Raw genomic sequence first — 21141 nt, 5'->3', positions numbered from 1 at the left:
GGTCATAAAAGGCGTCGGATCAGAGAAGGATTTTACCTGAAGTAACAACTGGGGTGAGAAGTTAACATTTGTAACTCATTTCTGAGTGCATTTAGCTTAGCCTGGCGTGTTTTGTTTTATTTTGCTTTGTGATTTACTTTGTTCTGTCTGTTACTGCTTAAAACCTCTTAAATCCTACTTTTTATACTTAATAAAATCACTTTTGTTTATTTATAAACTCAGTATAAGTAATTGTTACCTTGGGGGGCAGACAGTTGTGCATAGCTCTCTTGCAGTGATATGGATGGTGAACATTTATCATTTTACACTGTATACACTTTATACAGAGTAAAAGGGATTTATTTGGGGTTTAGATACCGTTCGGAGCTGGGTGTCTGCGAGATGGAGACAGGTATCCTGCTGAGCTGGTTTCAGTCTAGATCTCCAGTTTTGCGTGTGTGGCCCAGACCTGGGTCTGTGCTGCAGCAGGCTAGCGTGTCTGGCTCAACAAGGCAGGGTTCTGGAGGTCCAGGCTGGCAGGGAAAATGGCCTCAGAGATAATTTCAGCACATCAGGTGACAGTCCCAATAAGGGTCTCTTTGACTAAATGTGTCACACTATGCACTTGGGTTTCCTGGATTTCCAGAAAACATCCCAGCCCCTGAATGATGTGCTCTTCCAGTCTGGGTTGCTCTCAATCTCTCTCTTCAAGGTTGTTCTACTGTGGTTAATTGGAAGAGAGATGTGAAGTTGACCATCTCACCCACTAGGTGGGAGTTCCTAGCCATCAGCCTACAGAATTATTCTCTGTTTATGGCCCTGTGATGCTTCCCATGTTTTGGCAACTGATCTCAGCTGGGGCCTGCAGACTTTGCAATACAAACAAATTAATAATAACAATAATATAATAATGAACAATATTCCCATGGGGTCTGCAAAATTGTTTTGTAATGGGCTGGGAATTCAGTTCACCTGTTTTCACTCCCCATAATTAAACCAGAACTGAGTTAAACTGATTCAAGAATTGGTTAGGAGTTTATTCATTGCTTTCCTCAGGGCGTCCTTCACCTCCGTGTTCCTCAGGCTGTAGATGAGGGGGTTCAACATCGGGATCACCAGTGTGTAAAAAACTGAGGCCACTTTGTCCGTGTCCATGGAATAGCTGGAGGTGGGACGTAAATACACAAAGAGGAGGGTGCCAAAATACAGGGCCACAGCCGTCAAGTGGAAAGTGCAGGTGGAGAAGGCTTTGCGCTGGCCCTCGGCGGAGTTGATCTGCAGGATGGTGGAGGTGATATAGACATAGGAGAAGAGGACAATCACAAGGCTGCTCATAATAATGCAGGATGTGAAAGCAAACATCACAATTTCATTGATGCGGGTGTCAGTACAGGAGAGCGCCAGGAGTGGGGGGATATCACAGAAGAAATGATTGATGATGTTGGAGCTGCAGAATGACAGCCGAAATGCAAAAAACATGTTTATCATTGAATCCGCCAACCCCACAGCGTACACCCCAGCCACCAGCACTTTACAAAGCTGCCTGGAAATGGTGACCGTATAGAGCAGCGGGTTACAGATGGCCACATAACGGTCATACGCCATCACAGCCAGGAAGAGGCATCCAACATCTGTAAAAGCATCAGAGAGATACATTTGCACAGCACAGGCAGTGTAAGAAATGCTTTTCCTCTCGGCTAAGAAATTCACCAGCATCTTAGGGGAAATTATCGAGGAATAGCAGAGGTCACAGAAAGACAAATTACTGAGGAAAAAGTACATGGGGGTGTGGAGTCGGGGGTCAATCGTGATTAACAAGATCATCCCCCCATTCCCCACCAGGGTGATACCATAAATCACTAGGAACACCCCAAACAGGGGGACCTGCAGCTCCGGACGATCTGTCAGTCCTGAGAGAATGAACTCAGTCACCTCCGAGTGATTTCCCTTTTCCATCTCCTCTGAACAGAGATCAGGCAGCTAGAGATGTGGGCAGGTGGATGGTGCGGAAAACCTGTCTCTTTTCTGTAGTGAAGTAAGTGAAGATAAATGGAGGTCAGTTTCTCAATGGACATCAGTACCCACTCAGGGAAGGGCTTAGTCCACAGAGCCAGATGTTCACAGCTGGCTGGTCATTCCAGGTTTTCGATAAGATGCACACACTGTGCAAATACACTGACACACAGGTTAATCATGCCCCACATACAAACACTCCTGTTCACTTATCCGAAAAGAAAACAGTGACTTGTGACTCTGCTGTAAGAGAATCAGTCTGTAGAGATTATTCCTTAGCTAAAGAAGGGGTGAGAGTAAAGGAGTCTCAATCTTTCTACCCTCTTTGGGCAAGGGAACCTCTGTGGCTTGGCATGTCAGTTTGGGGTAAAGTTTCTTACTGTTCTAATTAAGTTTTTGGCATTTACTTTAGCCTGTATGAAAACCCGGAGACATAGTGGAAAGCACTGGCTTCGATGACTATGTAATTGGCTATTTTTTCCAACCAAAGAGGTTGCTCCTTTTGCTGAAGGGGTAGGAATTGGGGCTAAGGATTTTAGTGCTGGAGGTCTTGAATTCAATACCTGCTGATCACCAAGGTGTCCGCGTGTGTGTGTGTGACTGTAATTCAGGACAATAGCACATACCTGCTGAGACGAGAGAGATAGATGTGGTGGTTTTTCTCCATTGACCGAAACTGCCAGTTTGGAGCATTCGGGATGTTTTATACTGAGATGTGTGATCTGTGGGACATGATTCCTGAAGCAACTGGGAATAGCTGACCTCAGAGAGCCATAACTCCTAATTAATGCATTCAGTGAACCAAAGCCACCTTCAGTTTAATTCATGCTCTGGGGACTAATTTGGCCTACTCTTTCCTACTGTGTTATTAAATGATGCAATTTCTTCTGTAGTTACAGAATATGAGCTTAGGGTGTATTTTATCCTGTTATTTTCAATGCAAGCCGGGTACTGCATAGAGCTGATCCATAAAGGGGGTTTGTTTGTTGTGACTGAAATGTTTTTGCTAAAAAGTTAATATTTCAGCTTGGAAATACCATGGGGTTTCATCAGATACAACACACCAGCAATCTGTTCCATAGGGCAGGCTCCCAGGCTGGACTACATCCCCTAAGATGCATGATGATCTCTCCTCCTGCTGAACTGCCCTGGAACATCACCAGAGTCCCACAGCCACAGTTTAGGGAGGAGGGGAGTTTGGTATTTTGATGAAAAGCTGATAATTTCCAGGGGAAAGATAATTTCATGGAAAAAATAGTTGAATGGAAACTCCAATTTCCCAACCAAAAAAGAAATAACATGAATCATGTTATTAATACATGTTCCAAACTCAGGCTGGCAAACTGCTCTGTCCTAACAAAGAAATGTGTACTCTGCTTAATTTTGTGTCTAAACAGTAACCGGAGTCATCAAGCAGGAAAGGAAACAAAGGAAGCCCAAAAAGGTGAGGAAAAAGCAGCAGGGAACATCTTTCTACATAGACATTTTGTCTTCTTGTAACAAGGTGGACCTGGCTCTCAAAGGGGGGGAAAGGACTCTAAAAAGAAGGGGGAGACATCCCAAGGCACCTCTCTCTCTCTCTCTCTCTCTCTTTCTTTCTTTCTTTCTTTTTTTCTCTCTCTCTGCCTATTGATTCACCGCATCTGAAGGGATAAAGGAAGTAGCCATTGAACTGGGAGAGGGGTACTGACTTAAGAAGTTTGGTCAGTAAGACGGCTGGAAGCATGTGGTGAGGAAATTTTTGCTTTGAATTTCACATCATTTGTTAACTTAGGCACAAGTTGCATTGTAGCTTTAGTTTTCTTGTAACCATGTCCGACTTCTATGCCTCCTTATTTGCACTCACTTAAAATCTATCTTTGTAGTCAATAAACTTTGTTTTATTGTTTTATCTAATCCAGTGTGTTTAAATAGAAGTGTCTGAGAAACTAAGTTGCATGCATATTAGTGCTGTTAAAGAAATAATGGACAATGTAGCTTGCATTGTCCAGAAGAGGACTGGGCAATACAGGACGTACATTTTGGAGACTGGGGAGTGTGTTGGGGTCACCCTGCAGTATGACCAAGGGTGGTGAGAGTCTGAGTGTAACCCAACTATTCCTGGCCAGGCTGCAGTTACACACACATGCTCAGGGTATGATTTGCATGCTAGATGCTTGTTTGTGAGAGGCCCAGATGGATGCCCCTTCAGCAAGGTATTGCCAGGCAGTTGTGACACAGCTGCTGATTAGTCTGGGTTGGACCCTGGTATGTCACAGCCACCAACCTAGAAACTATCCCAGTAACACCAAAGGTGTGGTGCTGACTGACAGTCGTGTTCGATTGACATGAAAGGGTGAGGTCACCACATGGATGGGCCCATGCACTGATCCATAGCCGCAGATGCACAAGGACATTGTGGTCATCACCTCCCCCCAAGGAGATCAATGGCAGGCCCAGTGATGACTGTTCCCTTGTTCACTATGGTAGCAGAAATTATCCCTCATGTGTGTGCAGGTTTGGCTGGTATTTTGTGTGCTCTGGGGCATGTCGGTGCCCCCTTCTCCTAAGTGGTGCCAACCTTTGAGGCATTGTAGTTTTGATTGTATTAGGATGAAAAATTGATGATATAAATCAGCTCCATTCTTTGGTATAATCCATGGGGGAGGGGTTACAAAGAATGTGCGCAAAATCCTGTTTCCTGGAACACCAGTAGAAATAACCAACAGCCAGCAATCTCTGTATTCAGAAACTCCCATGTCTGTCACTCCAGCTCTGTGCCCAGGAAACACTATGCCCCTACTTCCTCTAGGAGTCATGCTCATAACTCGTCCTCCTGGCTTCTCTGCCTCCTCTGACCTGGAAGTGCCTGGGACAGTCCTCACTGAAAATGCCAAGGTTAGGGCAGGCTGCAAAAAGGAATCTATTCCCAAAACTGGTGGTTAACACCGAAGATCTCTTCAGCATCTCTGCAGACGCTGTTCATAGATTCATAGACACTAGGACTGGAAGGGACCTCAAGAGGTCATCGAGTCCAGTCCCCTGCCCGCATGGCAGGACCAAATACTGTCTAGACCATCCCTGATAGACATTTATCTAAGCTACTCTTAAATATCTGCAGAGATGGAGATTACACAACCTCCCTAGGCAATTTATTCCAGTGTTTAACCACCCTGACAGTTAGGAACTTTTTCCTAATGTCCAACCTAGACCTCCCTTGCTGCAGTTTAAACCCATTGCTTCTTGTTCTATCCTTAGAGGCTAAGGTGAACAAGTTTTCTCCCTCCTCCTTATGACACCCTTTTAAATACCTGAAAACTGCTATCATGTCCCCTCTCAGTCTTCTCTTTTCCAAACTAAACAAACCCAGTTCTTTCAGCCTTCCTTCATAGGTCATGTTCTCAGGACCTTTAATCATTCTTGTTGCTCTTCTCTGGACCCTCTCCAATTTCTCCACATCTCTCTTGAAATGCAGTGCCCAGAACTGGACACAGTACTCCACTTGAGGCCTAACCAGAGCAGAGTAGAGCGGAAGAATGACTTCTTATGTCTTGCTCACAACACACCTGTTAATGCATCCCAGAATCATGTTTGCTTTTTTTCAACAGCATCACACTGTTGACTCATATTTAGCTTGTGGTCCACTATAACCCCTAGATCCCTTTCTGCCGTACTCCTTCCTAGACAGTCTCTTCCCATTCTGTATGTGTGAAACTGATTTTTCCTTCCTAAGTGGAGTACTTTGCATTTGTCTTTATTAAACTTCATCCTGTTTACCTCAGACCATTTCTCCAATTTGTCCAGATGATTTTGAATTATGACCCTATCCTCCAAAGCAATTGCAATCCCTCCCAGTTTGGTCGTCTGCAAACTTAATAAGCGTACTTTCTATGCCAATATCTAAGTCGTTGATGAAGATATTGAACAGAGCCAGTCCCAAAACAGACCCCTGTGGAACCCCACGTGTTATACCTTTCCAGCAGGATTGGGAACCATTAATATCAACTCTCTGAGTATGGTTATCCAGCCAGTTATGCTCCCACCTTATAGTAGCCCCATCTAAGTTGTATTTGCCTAGTTTATTGATAAGAATATCATGTGAGACCGTATCAAATGCCTTACTAAAGTCTAGGTATACCACATCCACCACTTCCTTATCCACAAGACTCGTTATCCTATGAAAGAAAGCTATCCGATTGGTTTGACATGATTTGTACTTTACAAATCCATGCTGGCTATTCCCTATCACCTTACCGCCTTCCAAGTGTTTGCAGATGTTTTCCTTAATTACTTGCTCCATTATCTTCCCTGGCACAGAAGTTAAACTAACTGGTCTGTAGTTTCGTGGGATATTTTTATTTCCCTTTTTATAAATGGGCACTCTATTTGCCCTTTTCCAGTCTTCTGGAATCTCTCCCGTCTCCCATGATTTTCCAAAGATAATAGCTTGAGGCTCAGATACCTCCTCTGTTAGCTCCTTAAATATTCTAGGATGCATTTCATCAGGCCCTGGTGACTTGCAGGCATCTAACTTTTCTAAGTGATTTTTAACTTGTTCTTTTTTTATTTTATCTTCTAAACCTACCCCCTTCCCATTAGCATTCACTATGTTAGGCATTCCTTCAAACTTTTCGGTGAAGACCGAAACAAAGAAGTCATTAAGCATCTCTGCCATTTCCAAGTTTCCTGTTACTGTTTCTCCCTCTTCACTGAGCAGTGGGCCTACCCTGTCTTTGGTCTTCCTCTTGCTTCTAATGTATTGATAAAAAGTTTTCTTGTTTCCCTTTATTCCTGTAGCTAGTTTGAGCTCATTTTGTGCCTTTGCCTTTCTAATCTTGCCCCTGCATTCCTGTGTTGTTTGCCTATATTCATCCTTTGTAGTCTGTCCTAGTTTCCATTTTTATATGACTCCTTTTTATTTTTTAGATCATGCAAGATCTTGTAGTTAAGCCAAGGTGGTCTTTTGCCACATTTTCTATCTTTCCTACCCAGCGGAATAGCTTGCTTTTGGGCCCTTAATAGTGTCCCTTTGAAAAACTGCCAACTCTCCTCAGTTGCTTTTCCCCTTAGTCATGATTCCCATGCAACCTTACCTATCAGTTCTCTGAGCTTACCAAACTCCGCCTTCCTGAAATCCATTGTCTCTATTTTGCTGTTCTCCCTTCTACCCTTCCTTAGAATTGTGAACTCTATGATTTCATGATCACTTTCACCCAAGCTACCTTCCACTTTCAAATTCTCAATGAGTTCCTCCCTATTTGTTAGAATCAAATCTAGAACAGCTTCCCCCCAGTAGCTTTTTCAACCTTCTGAAATAAAAAGTTGTCTCCAATGCAGTCCAAGAACTTATTGGATAGTCTGTGCCCCGCTGTGTTATTTTCCCAACATATATCTGGATAGTTGAAGTCCCCCATCACCAACAAATCTTGGGCTTTGGATGATTTTGTTAGTTGTTTAAAAAAAGCCTCATCCACTTCTTCTACCTGGTTAGGTGGCCTGTAGTAGACTCCTAGCGTGACATCACCCTTGTTTTTATCCCTTTTAGCCTAACCCAGAGACACTCAACACTTCCGTCTCCTATGTCCATCTCCACCTCAGTCCAAGTGTGTACATTTTTAATATATAAGGCAATACTTCCTCCCTTTTCCCCCTGTCTATCCTTCCTGAGCAAGCTGTACCCATCCATACCAACATTCCAATCATGTGTATTATCCCACCAAGTTTCCGTGATGCCAACAATGTCAAAGTTATATTTATTTATTAGCACTTCCAGTTCTTCCTGCTTATTACGCATACTTCTCACATTTCATAGAATCATAGAATATCAGGGTTGGAAGGGACCTCAGGAGGTCATCTAGTCCAACCCCCTGCTCAAAGCAGGACCGACACCAACTAAATCATCCCAGCCAGGGCTTTGTCAAGCCTGACCTTAAAAACCTCTAAGGAAGGAGATTCCACCACCTCCCTAGGTAACCCATTCCAGTGCTTCACCACCCTCCTAGTGAAAAAGTTTTTTCCTAATATCGAACCTAAACCTCCCCCACTGCAACTTTAGACCATTACTCCTTTTTCTGTCATCTGCTACCACTGAGAACAGTCTAGATCCATCCTTTGTATATAGGCATCTAAGATACTGATTTGATCTTGCCTCCCAGTTTTGCCCTGACCCTCCTTTCTCTCTGCCATTATAGCCCACGCTCCCTCCTATTTCCGACCCATCTCCCAGGTCTCCATGTTCTCCACTCACCTGTGGGCATTGCTCACCTGTCCCCGTTGAACCTAGTTTAAAGCATGCCAGCTCCCTCCCGATACTTTTGTTAATTTTATTTATTTCCAATAATTTATAGTCCATGAAACAGAGTTTAGGAATAAAATTGCACAACAATGGCGGAGAGGGGGAAGGATAGGACAAGAACTTATGGACTTCAATTGCAGCAAGGGCAGTTTAGGTTGGACATTAGGAAAACATCCCAAGAGTGAGGGTGGCTAAGCACGGGAATAACCAGGAAGGTTGTGGAATCTCCACCGTTGGAAATTTTTAAGAGCAGGTTAGACAAACACCTGTCAGGGATGGTCTAGATAATGTTTAGAACGGCCATGAGTGCAGGGGACTGGACTAGACGACCTCTCGAGGTCCCCTCCAGTCCTATGATTGTATGATCTCAAAAAGGGCCCTGCAACAGGGGAACGCCAGCCTGAGCACTGGGCACAGCAAGAGAACACACCTGCCTACACTTGACATTCAGCTCCACTGTATCCCCCATCACACACACACATACACATAGTGCCCACTGCATACCAAACACACACACACACATAAAGCATCAACTATATAACCCCACACAGAAACCACTGTACACCAAACACACACACACACACAGAGTGTCCACTACACACACACGCACAAGAAACACACCGTGCCCACTACACACACACACAGTGTCCACTGCACACAAAACACACAGAGAGTGCCCACTACACACACACAGTCTGACACTGAGCTCGGTCAGAATGCAGAATAATCTCTACTGGGAAGCTGGGACAGCTGGAATATTTCCAACTAGCCTGAACAAAAAGAACCAAAGGGGATTCTGCTGCCCTGGCAGGGAGATAGGACTAGATTTCCCAACTGGGATTTTCCATCGGTACTTTCTCTGAGGCCTGGTTTCTGCTTAAAAATTAGATCAACCGAGCTCTGTCGCACAGACTTTTCATACCATGTTCGAGGCAGTTAGCTTGTACTGACTCTCAGTGTAATTCTTCCTTGACCTAGCTACTGCCTCTCGGAGATGTGGATTAATTACATCAATGGAAAAACCCTTCCATCAATGTGGAAAACATCTACACTACGGCACTGCTGCACACCATAGCTGAGTCAATGTAATGGCTTTAGTATAGACATTCCCTGAATCGATGGGGGAGTTTCCCCCCTTCATATTAAAGCTAATTTTCTCTCCTTTTCCAGTCACTCTTCTCCCTCCCTGGGTAAAGCTCTTTCCCTCTTTTGATAGGTAAATATGTTCAGAAAAGTTGAAATTCCTCCTCTCAAGATAGTTCCTTCCTTCCCCTCCCAGGAATGTCTCACTGTCATTTCAATTAAAGGTCGAAATGCTCTGAAACTGACTTGTTTGCCCATGACTTGGTGGTATTTCTTTGTTTTCCCTCCCTTCACTTACAATGAGTTGAGGATGGAAGCAGTACCTGCTCAGAACCTTAAAATCAGTCTAAGAGTTGAATCTTTCCCTGTTTGCTAACCACACCAACGTCACCTTTAAAACCTCTCTAGCTGCTTCCTTGGGTGCTGGAGGTTAAATTTGGCTTTGATGACTTTGAGATTTGCTCCCTGGAGCATCTTTGCTCCCAGGACAACAGGTGTGCACAGCACATGCAATTAATGTTTTTGCCATGTCTTTCCTTGTGGAAATGGAACACAGAGGGCCAGAGCATCAGCTGGTCTGGATCTTTGGCTCTCCTGTAACGTTTTCTTAATATGATACAGAAGTGAGCTGAATGTATTCCACTTCATTTGTTGGTCATCTCTCCAAATATCTCCTTAAATATTTACCAGCGTTGGGACACAAAGGTGTCTATAAATGGGTGAATTTCTTCTGCACTAATAATTTATTGTAAAAAAAACCAAACAATTTGGATTGACTGAAACTATTCAAAAATATGTTACAAATACTCCTAATAGCTTTGTCCCAAAACATTGTGTGTGTGCGGGGCAGGGGGATGGGGAGGATTTAAGTGCTGGTTGCAACGCAGCCAACGTAGGAGGTGGTGGTGGTCCTTTCTTTGTAATTTTTAGCCCAGTAATTGGGGTGTTCACCTGTGAGGTGGGAGCTCCAAGTTCAATTTCCCATTCTGTCCAGTGCAGGGCAAAGCGATGTATGACATTGCACTCCATATACTTTATGAAAATATGCTTATGAATATGACATAACTGAAATATGCTTTATACTAAGTGCCCCATGTAACATATCATTGTAAGGTTATAATCTACTAAATGTGTTCATCCTATTTGTTTACATGGATTATGTCTCTGTCTGGAGTTAGGAGAATAAGGTATAAACCTGTATTACTGATGTAGACATATTAATTGGAGGCCATTAAGGGTGCTTCAGAATCAATGAACTGCAAATTGCTCTGTTTACCTGCAAGCCTTCCTGCGTATGTGTGGAACAAAGCAGGATACTGAAATCCATCTTGAAGTTTGTACCAAAAAAAACGGTTTTCTGCCTTAGGGTATGTCTACACTACGGGATTAATCCGAATTTACAGAATTCGAATTTTGGAAACAGATTGTATAAAGTCGAATGTATGCGGCCACACTAAGCACATTAATTCGGCAGTGTGCGTCCATGTACCGGGGCTAGCGTCGATTTCCGGAGCGTTGCACTGTGGGTAGTTATCCCATAGCTATCCCATAGTTCCTTCAGTCTCCCCCGCCTATTGGAATTCTGGGTTGAGATCCCAGTGCCTGATGGGGCAAAAAACATTGTCGCAGGTGGTTCTGGGTACAGCCTCACCCCTCCCTCCATGAAAGCAACGGCAGACAACCATTTCGCGCCTTTTTTCCTGGGTGAACACTGCAGACTCCATACCACGGCAAGCATGGAGCCCGCTCAGCTCAAGACAGCAGTCATGAACTTTGTAAACACCTCGCGCATTCTCATGCAGTTTATGCTGAACCAGGACCAGAAAAACGAGGCAAGGAGGAGGTGGCGACGGCAGCGCAGCAACAAGAGTGATGAGGACATGGACATGGACACAGAATTCTCTCAAACTGCGGGCCCCGGTGCTTTGGAGATCATGTTGTTAATGGGGCAGGTTCTAACCTTGGAACGCTGATTCTGGGCCTGGGAAACAAGCACAGACTGGTGGGACCGCATAGTGTTGCAGGTTTGGGATGATTCCCAGTGGCTGCGAAACTTTTGCATGCGTAAGAGCACTTTCATGGAACTTTGTGACTTGCTGTCCCCTGCCCTGAAGCGCCAGAATACCAAGATGAGAGCAGCCCTCACAGTTGAGAAGTGAGTGGCGATAGCCCTGTGGAAGCTTGCAACGCCAGACAGCTACCAGTCAGTTGGGAATCAATTTGGAGTGGGCAAATCTACTGTGGGGGCAGCTGTGATGCAAGTAGTCAAAGCAATCACTGAGCTGCTGCTACAAAAGGTAGTGACTCTGGGAAATGTGCAGGTCATAGTGGATAGCTTTGCTGCAATGGGATTCCCTAACTGTGGTGGGGCGATAGATGGAACCCATATCCCTATCTTGGCACCGGAGCACCAGGGAACCCAGTACATAAACCGCAAGGGGTACTTTTCAATGGTGCTGCAAGCACTGGTGGATCACAAGGGATGTTTCACCAACATCAACGTGGGCTGGCCGGGAAGGGTTCATGATGCTCGCGTCTTCGCGAACACTACTCTGTTTAAATGGCTGCAGCAAGGGACTTACTTCCCGGACCAGAAAATAACCGTTGGGGATGTTGAAATGCCAATAGTTATTCTTGGGGACCCAGCCTGCCCCTTAATGCCATGGCTCATGAAGCCATACACAGGCAGCCTGGACAGGAGTCAGGAGCTGTTCAACTACAGGCTGAGCAAGTGCAGAATGGTGGTAGAATGTGCATTTGGCCGTTTAAAAGGTCGTTGGCGATCGTTACTGACCTGCTCAGACCTCAGCCAAACCAATATCCCCATTGTTATTGCTGCTTGCTGTATGCTCCACAATCTCTGTGAAAGTAAGGGGGAGACCTTTATGGCGGGGTGGGAGGCTGAGGCAAATCGCCTGGCTGCTGATTATGCGCAGCCAGACACCAGGGTGATTAGAAGAGCACACCAGGAAGCGCTGCGCATCAGAGAAGCTTTGAAAACCAGTTTCATGACTGGCCAGGCTACAGTGTAAAATTTCTGTTTGTTTCTCCTTGATGAAAACCCGCCCCCTTTATTGACTCATTCTCTGTAAGGAACCCACCCTCCCCCTTCAATCACAGCTTGCTTTCAAAGGAAATAAAGTCCCTATCATTTAAAAATCATTTATTCTTTATTAATTGATTATAAAAAGAGGGAGAGAACCCGGATGGGGTTTGGGAGGAGGATCGGTGGGAAGGAAAAGGCCACTATAAAAAGGTTAAAAAAATGACAGCCTTTTGCTTGGGCTGTCCACTGGGGTGGAATGGGAGGGGGCACAGAGCCTCCCCCCCCCCCCCCCGCGTTCTTACATGTCTGGGTGAGCAGGCTATAGAACATGGTGAGGGGGGTTATACAGGGGCTGTAGCGGCACTCTGTTATCCTGCTGCCATTCCTGAAGCTCCACCAGACGCCGGAGCATGTCTGTTTCCTCATGCAGCAGCCCCAGCGTTGCATCCTGCCTCTTCTGATCTTCCTGCCACCACCTCGTATCTCGAGCGTCTCTCCTCTCCTCACGTTGGTCCCTCCTGTCCTCACGTTCACTGGCATCTTTCCTATACTTTGAAACTGTGTCCTTCCACTCATTCAAATGAGCTCTTTCCCTGCGGGTGGATTCCATGATTTCCGCAAACATCTCGTCTCGCATCCTCTTTTTCCAATGCCTTATCTGAGATAGCCTTCGGGATGAAGGAGGGAGGCTTGAAAAATTTGCAGCTGCTGGAGGGAGGGAAAAAAGGAGAGAATTTTTTAAAAAGATACATTTTACAGAACAATGCTTATACTCTTTCACGGTGACCAACACTATTCACATTACATAGCACATGTGATTTCTGTGCAAGGTTGCATTTTGCCTTTTAATATTGAGTGCCTGTGGCTTTGCTGCTAGAGATCACAGACGCAGGTCCGGGCAACAGAATTCGGCTTGCATGCAGCCATGGTAAGCCACTGTCTTTCGGCTTCTGTGCCCTCCTTTCCCACATACCAAGCAAAGCCCGTTGAGTGCTGCAGTTTTCCTGTTAACCTTCAGCAGCAGAAAACAAACTAACCCCCCCCCATCCAATTCTCTGGATGATCACTTTATCCCTCCCCCCACCGCGTGGCTGGTATCAGGGAAGATCCCTGCAGGAACCAAACTAACACCCCCCACCCCGCCATGAATTCTCTGGGATGATCGCTTTACCCCTCCCCCCACCATGTGGCTGGTATCAGGGAAGATCCCTACTAGCCAAATGTGAAAAGCTCAGGGCCAATTCCCCCCCCCACACACACACACGCTTGGCTAACTGCAGGGAAGGATTTCTTTTCAGCCACAGGCAAACAGCCCAGTAGGAATGACCACCTCTGTCCCCTTAATTAAATTCCCATATTTCAACGAGGTTACCATGAGCGATATCGCTTTCCTGAGGATTACACAGTGAGATAAAGAACGGATGTTGCTTGAATGCCAGCAAACACCGGGACCATACGCTGCCAGGTTGTCATGCAATGATACCAGATTACTTGCTACTAGTGGAGGACGGAATAAGGCTGCACTGCCCAGAAACCTTGTGGAAAGGCTTTTGGAGTACCTCCAGGAGAGCTTCATGGAGATGTCCCTGTAGGATTTCCACTCCATCCCCAGACACGTTAACAGACTTTTCCAGTAGCTGTACTGGCCGCGAATGCATCCCAAGTCCTCAGGGCAAAGTAATCATTAAAACACACTTGCTTTTAAAACAAGTTTTACATTTTAAAAGGTAAACTCACCTGAGGTCCCTTCCATCGGGTCATGGTCTTGTATACTGGCTTGGGAGGGTACTTCAGTCAGGCTGAGAAAAATATTCTGGCTGTTGGGGAGAATAGAGTGCTGTGTGCTCTCCGCAAGTTCATCCTCCTCCTCCTCCTCCTCCTCCTCTTCCCCGTCTGCAGAATCCTCAGGTATGGCTGATGAGATTATCCCTGCCTCGGAATCCACGGTCAGAGGTGGGGTAGTGGTGGCTGTGCCCCCTAGAATTGCATGCAGCTCAGCGTAGAAGCGGCATGTTCGCGGCTCTGACCCAGAGCGACCGTTTGCCTCCTTTATTTTTTGATAGGCTTGTCTGAGCTCCTTGACTTTCACGCGGCACTGATCTGAGTCCCTATTGTGGCCTCTCTCCATCATGCCCTTGGAGATTTTTTCAAATTTTTGGCATTTCGTCTTTTCGAACGAAGTTCTGCTAGCACTGAATCCTCTCCCCATATAGCGATCAGATCCAGTACCTCCCTCACGGTCCATGCTGGTGCTCTTTTTCGATTATCGGCCTGTATGATTACCTGTGCTGATGAGCTCTCTGTGGTCACCTGTGCTCTCCACGCTGGGCAAACAGGAAATAAAATTCAAATGTTCACGGGGCTTTTCCTGTCTACCTGGCCAGTGCATCCGAGTTCAGATTGCTGTCCAGAGCAGTCACAATGGTGCACTGTGGGATAGCTCCCGGAGGTCAATACCATCGAATTGCGGCCACACTAACCCTAATTTGAAATGACAATATCAATTTTGGCACTACTCCGCTCGTCGGGGTGGAGTAAAGAAATAAATTTTAAGAGCCCTTTATTTTGAAATAAATGGCTTCGTTGTGTGGACGGGTGCAGGGTTAATTCGATTTAACATTACTAAATTCAAATTAAACTCATAGTGTAGACCAGGCCTTAGGGAAGTTCTATATAAAGTGGGAGAAGCAAACAATGAGTGTCTTCAGCTGGCTTAAGAGACAGCCTCCCGACCCCACAGAGATACCTGCACGCACCTGGAAACAAAAGGACTGTAACCACAGGGGTGGGTGAGAACATGCTGGACCCAGGTCAAAAAAAGCATCTGACCTGAGAAGAATTTTACCTGAAGTAACAACTGAGGTGAGAAGTTAACATTTGTAAATAATTTCTGAGTGCATAAAGCTTAGCCTTGCGTGTTTTGCTTTATTTTGCTTTGTGATTTACTTTGTTCTGTCTGTTACTACTTAAAACCATTTAAATCCTACTTTTTATACTTAATAAAATCACTTTTGTTTATTTATAAACTCAGTGTAAGTAATGGTTACCGGTGGGGGGCGGGGGAAGAGTTGTGGATATCTCTCTTGCAGTGATATAGAGGGCAAACATTTATCATTTTACCCAGTATAAGCTTTATACAGAGTAAAACAGATTTATTTGGGGTTTAGATCCCATTGGGAGCTGGGTGTCTGCGTAATGGAGACATGTAACCTCCTGAGCTGGTTTCAATCTAGATCTGCAGTTTTGGAGAGGTGGCCCAGACCCTTGGTCTGTGTTTTGCAGCAGGCTAGCATGTCTGGCTCAGCAAGGCAGGGTTCTGGAGGCCCAGACTGGCAGGGAAAACAGGCTAGGAGGTTATTTCAAAACATTCGTTGACAGTACCAATTGGGGTTTCTGTGACCGAACCTGTCACACTCTGCACTTGGGTTTCCAGCATTTCCAGAAAGCATCCCAGCCCCTGAGTGCTGTGCTATTCCAGTCTGGGTTGCTCTCAAGCTCTCCTTTCAAAGTTGTTCTACTGTGGATAACTAATTAAATAACCCTTGGAACAAAGACGTGAAGTTGAGCACCTCACCCTCTAGGTTGGTGCCCCTAGCCACCAGTCTACAAAATCATAATTTCTTCTGGCCCTGTGGTGCTACCCGTATTTTGTCCACTGATCTCAGTTGGGGCCTGCAGACCTTGTTGAAATACAAACAAATTGATAATAACAATATAATAATGAACGATACTCCCACGGACTCTGCAAAATTATTTTGTAATGGGCTGGGAATTGAATTCCACTCCCCACCACTAAACCAGTACTGAGTTAAACAGATTCAAGAATTGGTTATGAGTTTATTCATTGCTTTCCTGAGGGCATCCTTCACCTCCGTGTTCCTCAGGCTGTAGATGAGGGGGTTCAACATGGGGATCACCAGCGTGTAAAACACTGAGGCCACTTTGTCTGTGTCCATGGAATAGCTGGAGGTGGGACGTAAATACATGAAGAGGAGGGTGCCAAAAAACAGGACCACAGCGGTCAAGTGGAAAGTGCAGGTGGAGAAGGCTTTGCTCCGGCTTTCAGCAGAGCGGATCTGCAGGATGGTGGAGGTGATATAGACATAGGAGAGGAGGACAGTCACAAAGCTGCTCAGTATAACGCAGCAAGCAAAAGAAAACATCACTATCTCATTGATTTGGGTGTCAGAACAGGAGAGCGCCAACAATGGGGGGATGTCACAGAAGAAATGATTGATGATGTTGGAGCTGCAGAATGATACCTGTAGTATAAAATAAGTGTTTATCATTGAATCCACCACCCCCACAGCGTACACCCCAGCCACCAGCTTTTTACAAAGTTCCCTGGACATAGTGACCGTATAGAGCAGTGGGTTGCAGATGGCCACATAACGGTCATACGCCATCACAGCCAGCAAGAGGCACTCAACATCTGCAAAAGCGATAGATAGAGACATTTGCACAGCGCAGGCAGTGTAAGAAATGCTTTTCCTCTCAGCTAAGAAATTCAGCAGCATCTTAGGGGAAATTATCGAGGAAAAGCAGAGGTCACAGAAAGACAAATTACTGAGGAAAAAGTACATGGGGGTGTGGAGTCGGGGATTAATCATTATTAACAAGATCATCCCCCCATTCCCCACCAGGGTGATACCATAAATCAGCAGGAACACCACAAACAGGGGAACCTGCAGCTCCGGACGATCTGTCAGTCCTGAGAGAATGAACTCAGTCGCCTCCGAGTGATTTCCCTCTTCCATCTCCTCTGAACAGAGATCAGACAGCTAAAGAGATGTGGGTAGATGGATGGTGCGGAAAACATGTCCTTTCTCTGTAACGAAGTAAGTGAAGATAAATGGAGATCAGTTTCTCAATGGACATCAGTACCCACTCAGGGAAGGGCTTAGTCCACAGAGCCAGATGTTCACAGCTGGTCATTCCAGGTGTTCGATAACATGCACACACTATGCAAATACAATGACATGGAGGTTAATCATGCCCCACACACAAACACTCCTGTTCACTAATCCGAACAAAAAACAGTGACTTGTGACTGTCCTGTGAGAGAATCAGTCTGAAGAGATTATTCCTTAGCTAAAGAAGGGGTGAGAGTAAAGGAGTGTCAATCTTTCTAATCTCTTTGGGCAAGGGGAGCTCTGTGGCTTGGCAGGTCGGTTTGGGGTAAAGTTGCTTACTGTGCTAAATGAGGTTTTTGGCATTTACTTTAGCCTGTATGAAAACCCAGAGACATAATGGAAAGCACTGGCTTCAGTGACTATGTAATTGCCTATTTTTTCCAAGCAAGGAGGTCGCTCCTTTAGCTGAAGGGGTAGGAGTTGGGGCTGAGGCTTTTAGTGATGGAGGTCTTGAATTTAATACCTGCTGATCACTGTGATGTCTGGATGTGTGTGTGTGACTGTAATTCAGGATAATAACACGTACCTGCTGAGAAGAGAGAGATGTGGTGGTTTTTCTCCATTGACCGAAACTGCCAGTTTGGAGCATTCGGGATGTTTTATACTGAGAGGTGTGATCTGTGGGACATGATTCCTGGAGCAACTGGGAATAGCTGAGCTCCGAGAGTCATAACACCTAATTAATACATTCAGTGAAACAAAGCCACCCTCGGTGTAATTCATGCCCTGGGGATTAATTAGTCCCACTCTTTCCTACTGTGTTATTACATGATGCAATTTCTACCAGAGTTACAGAGTATGAGGTTAGGGGTATATTTCATCTTGCTGTTTTCAGTGCAAGCCGGGTACTGTGTAGAGCTGATCCACAAAGGGGGTTTGTTTGTGGACACTGAGAGCTTTTTGGTAAAAAGTTAATATTTCAGATTGGAAATACCACAGGAGTGGCTCAGATACCTCACACCACCCATCTCTTACATAGTAAAGGCTCCCAGGCTGCACTACGTCCCCGATGATGCATGATGGTCTCTCCTCTTGCTGAATTTCCGTGGAACATCACAGCAATGGTTTAGGGAGGAGGGGAGTTTGTTATGTTGATGGAAATCTTATAATTTCCAGGTGAAAAAAGTTAGTTCAATTGAAAATCCAATGTCCCATCAAGAAAACTTCACAAGAAAAATTTCTAATCAGCTTTAGCAACAAATTTGGAATCAAAGGAACAGAAAGTTAGATACAGGTGAAACATACTAATTGTTTGCAGATTTAGCAGATATCTTCTCAGTCTTTCCTGGTTTCAGAATCACCTCCTTGTTCTGGCCCCATTTGGTGGAATGTAAATTCTGTAAGACACGTAAGAGTATCCCAGATTATCTAGCTATTTATAGCATGCCAATCACCCATGGTATGCTTTGTCCTTCCCTTGCTAGGTTACTCCCCAAAGTAGGAAGGATAGGTTAACTCATTGTGCTTGATAGAGACCACATGATGACCAGAGGAGTTCAGGAGGAGACCACAGAGTGCTCCGGACTTCTGTAGTTAACAAAACTATCCCTCTTACATGCATATTATTTGCACACAGAGCTCAGCTGTGAATGCTAAATCGATCTATGAGTCAACTAGAAATAGTCATGCTCTAATCGTAAATATTAATACAATATTTTTCGATAATGTGTGTGAAGATATAAGATTACACTGTATCATGTTTTTAATACATGTTCCAAACTGAGGCTGGCAAACTGGTCTGTCTTAAACAAAGAAATGTGTGCTCTGCTTAATTTTGTATCTAAATAGTAACCAGAGTCATCAAGCAGGAAGGGAAACAAAGGAAGCCCAAAAAAGGTGAGGAAAAAGCAGCAGGGAACATCCTTCTACATAGAGCTTTTGTCTTCCGGTAACCAGGTGGAAATGGTTCTCAAAGGGGGTGGTTGGACTATAAAAAGAAGGGGGGGACATCCCAAGGCACCTCTCTCTCTCTCTCTCTCTCTCTCTCTCTCTCCATTGATTCACTGCATCTGAAGTGCTAAAGGAAGCAGCCATTGGACTGGAGGAGGTGTGCTGACCTAAGAAGTTTCTTCAATAAGACTGCTGAAAGCATGTGGTGAGGAAACTTTTGCTAATTTAGGCACAATTTGCATTCTAGCTTTATTTTTCTTGTAACCATGTCTGCCTTCTATGCAAATCCACCATTGATTTGCTGTTAATCTTGTCTTTTGCTACTTCATCTATGGGTCAAGACAAAGGAGCTTTATTTTTCTTGTAACCATGTTTGACTTCTATGCCTCCTTTTTGCACTCACTGAAAAATTATCTTTGTAGTCAATAAACTTTGTTTTATCTAATCCAGTGTATTTAAATAGAAGTGTCTGAGAAACTAAGTTACATGCATTTTAGTGCTACTAAAGAAATAACGGACACTGTAACTTGTATTGTCCAGGAGAGGACTGGGCAGCACAGGATGTACATTTCGGGAGGGAAATCGCAGACTGGGGAGTGTGTTGGGGTAACTCTGCAGTATAACCAAGGGTGGTGAGAGCCTGAGTGTAACCCAACTGTTCCTGGCCAGGGTGCAGTTACACACACATGCTCAGGGTGTGATTTGCCTGCTAGACGGTTGTTTGTGAGTGACCCAGGTGGAAGCCACTTCAGCAAGGCATTGCCAGGTTGCAGGCAGGTGTGACACAGCTGCTGATTAGTCTGAGTTGGACCCTGGTATGTCACAGCCACCAACCTAGAAACTATCCCAGTAACACCAAAGGTGTGGTGCTGACTGACAGTAGTGTCCGATTGACATGAAAGGGTGAGGTCACCACAGGGATGGGCCCATGCACTGATCCATGCCTGCAGATGCACAAGGACATTGTGGTCATCACCTCCCCCCAAGGAGATCCATGGCAGGCCCAGTGATGACTCTTCTCTTCTTCACTATGGTAGCAGAAATTATCCCCCATGGGGGTACAAGCTTGGCTGGTATTATCAGTGCTCCGGGGCATGTCGGTGCCCCCTTCTCCTAAGCGGTGCCGACTTCTCAGGCATGGCAGGGTTGATTTTATTAGGAGGAAAAATTGATGATACATGTTAGCTTATTCTTTGGTATAATCCGTGGGGGAGGGGTCACAAAGAATGGACACAAAGTCCTGCTTCCCTGAACACCAGTAGAAACAACCAACAGCCAACAAGCTCCTTATTCAGAATCTCCCAAGTCTGTTACTCCAGATCTGTGCCCAGGAAACACTATGCCCCTACTTCCTCCAGGAGTCATGCTCATAAATCCTCCTCCTGGCTTCTCTGCCTCCTGTGACCCGGAAGTGCCTGGGGCAGTCCTCACTGAAAATGCCAAGGTCAGGGCAGGCTGCAGAAAGGAGGATATTCTCCAAACTGGTGGTATACACTGAAGATCTCTGCCGCATCTCTGCAGATGCTGCTACAGAATATCACAGAGTATGCCAATTCCCTTATGATTCTTTTATTAATTTTCTTTATTTCTTATAATTTATAGTTCATGAAACAGAGTGTGACGTTACAACCCATAATTCTTTATAGAAATATGCTTATGAATGTAAATATGACATAACTGGCATATGGTTTATGCTAGATGTGCCATGTAACATATCTCTGCAAAGGTTATGATCTACTGGATATATTCATCCTATTTGCATTCACGTATCATTTTTGTATTTGAAGTTATGAATACTGGCTATGTACTTGTTTGATTTTACCCTCAGTGAAGCAGTTAGTCAGCTTCTTGAGAAAAGACTATTCTCTGTAAGTGCCCAATCAAGAAACACTTAAGCTAACAATGAACTTTGAGAGACACCAATCCACTTCTGAGCTTTCCTG

The 21141-nt window shown here is 45.0% G+C and overlaps 1 protein-coding gene across 2 annotated transcripts; it reads right to left on the bottom strand.

The window, feature by feature from the left end:
- Positions 1 to 996: 996 nt before the first annotated feature.
- Positions 997 to 20221, bottom strand: LOC135972124 (olfactory receptor 5AR1-like). Of its 2 annotated transcripts, none has more exons than XM_065591222.1 (2): positions 16562 to 17152; positions 997 to 1935 (listed from the first exon to the last, which is right to left on the bottom strand). In XM_065591222.1, the coding sequence occupies exons 1-2, from the start codon at positions 17150 to 17152 to the stop codon at positions 997 to 999; spliced, it is 1530 nt and encodes a 509-aa protein (XP_065447294.1). The 2 variants fall into 2 exon arrangements, with proteins under 2 accessions (XP_065447294.1, XP_065447295.1); XM_065591223.1 differs by lacking the exon at positions 997 to 1935 and adding an exon at positions 20213 to 20221 and having other exon boundaries at positions 16214 to 17152.
- Between the last annotated feature and the right edge of the window lie 920 nt (positions 20222 to 21141).

The sequence above is a fragment of the Chrysemys picta genome, chromosome 4 (genome assembly GCF_011386835.1).
Source record: "Chrysemys picta bellii isolate R12L10 chromosome 4, ASM1138683v2, whole genome shotgun sequence".
NCBI classification, from domain to species: domain Eukaryota; kingdom Metazoa; phylum Chordata; order Testudines; family Emydidae; genus Chrysemys; species Chrysemys picta.
This window is presented reverse-complemented; position numbering and strand designations above follow the sequence as displayed.

Bases quoted from the DNA above. Each gene is read 5' to 3' on its own strand.
- LOC135972124 (XM_065591222.1), bottom strand. From the start codon at position 17,152: ATGGAAGAGGGAAATCACTCGGAGGCGACTGAGTTCATTCTCTCAGGA. The intron at 1,936-16,561 runs GTGATGTTTTCT...TGTTCAGAGGAG, and splicing joins ACACCCAAATCAATGAGATA to ATGGAAAAGGGAAATCACTC.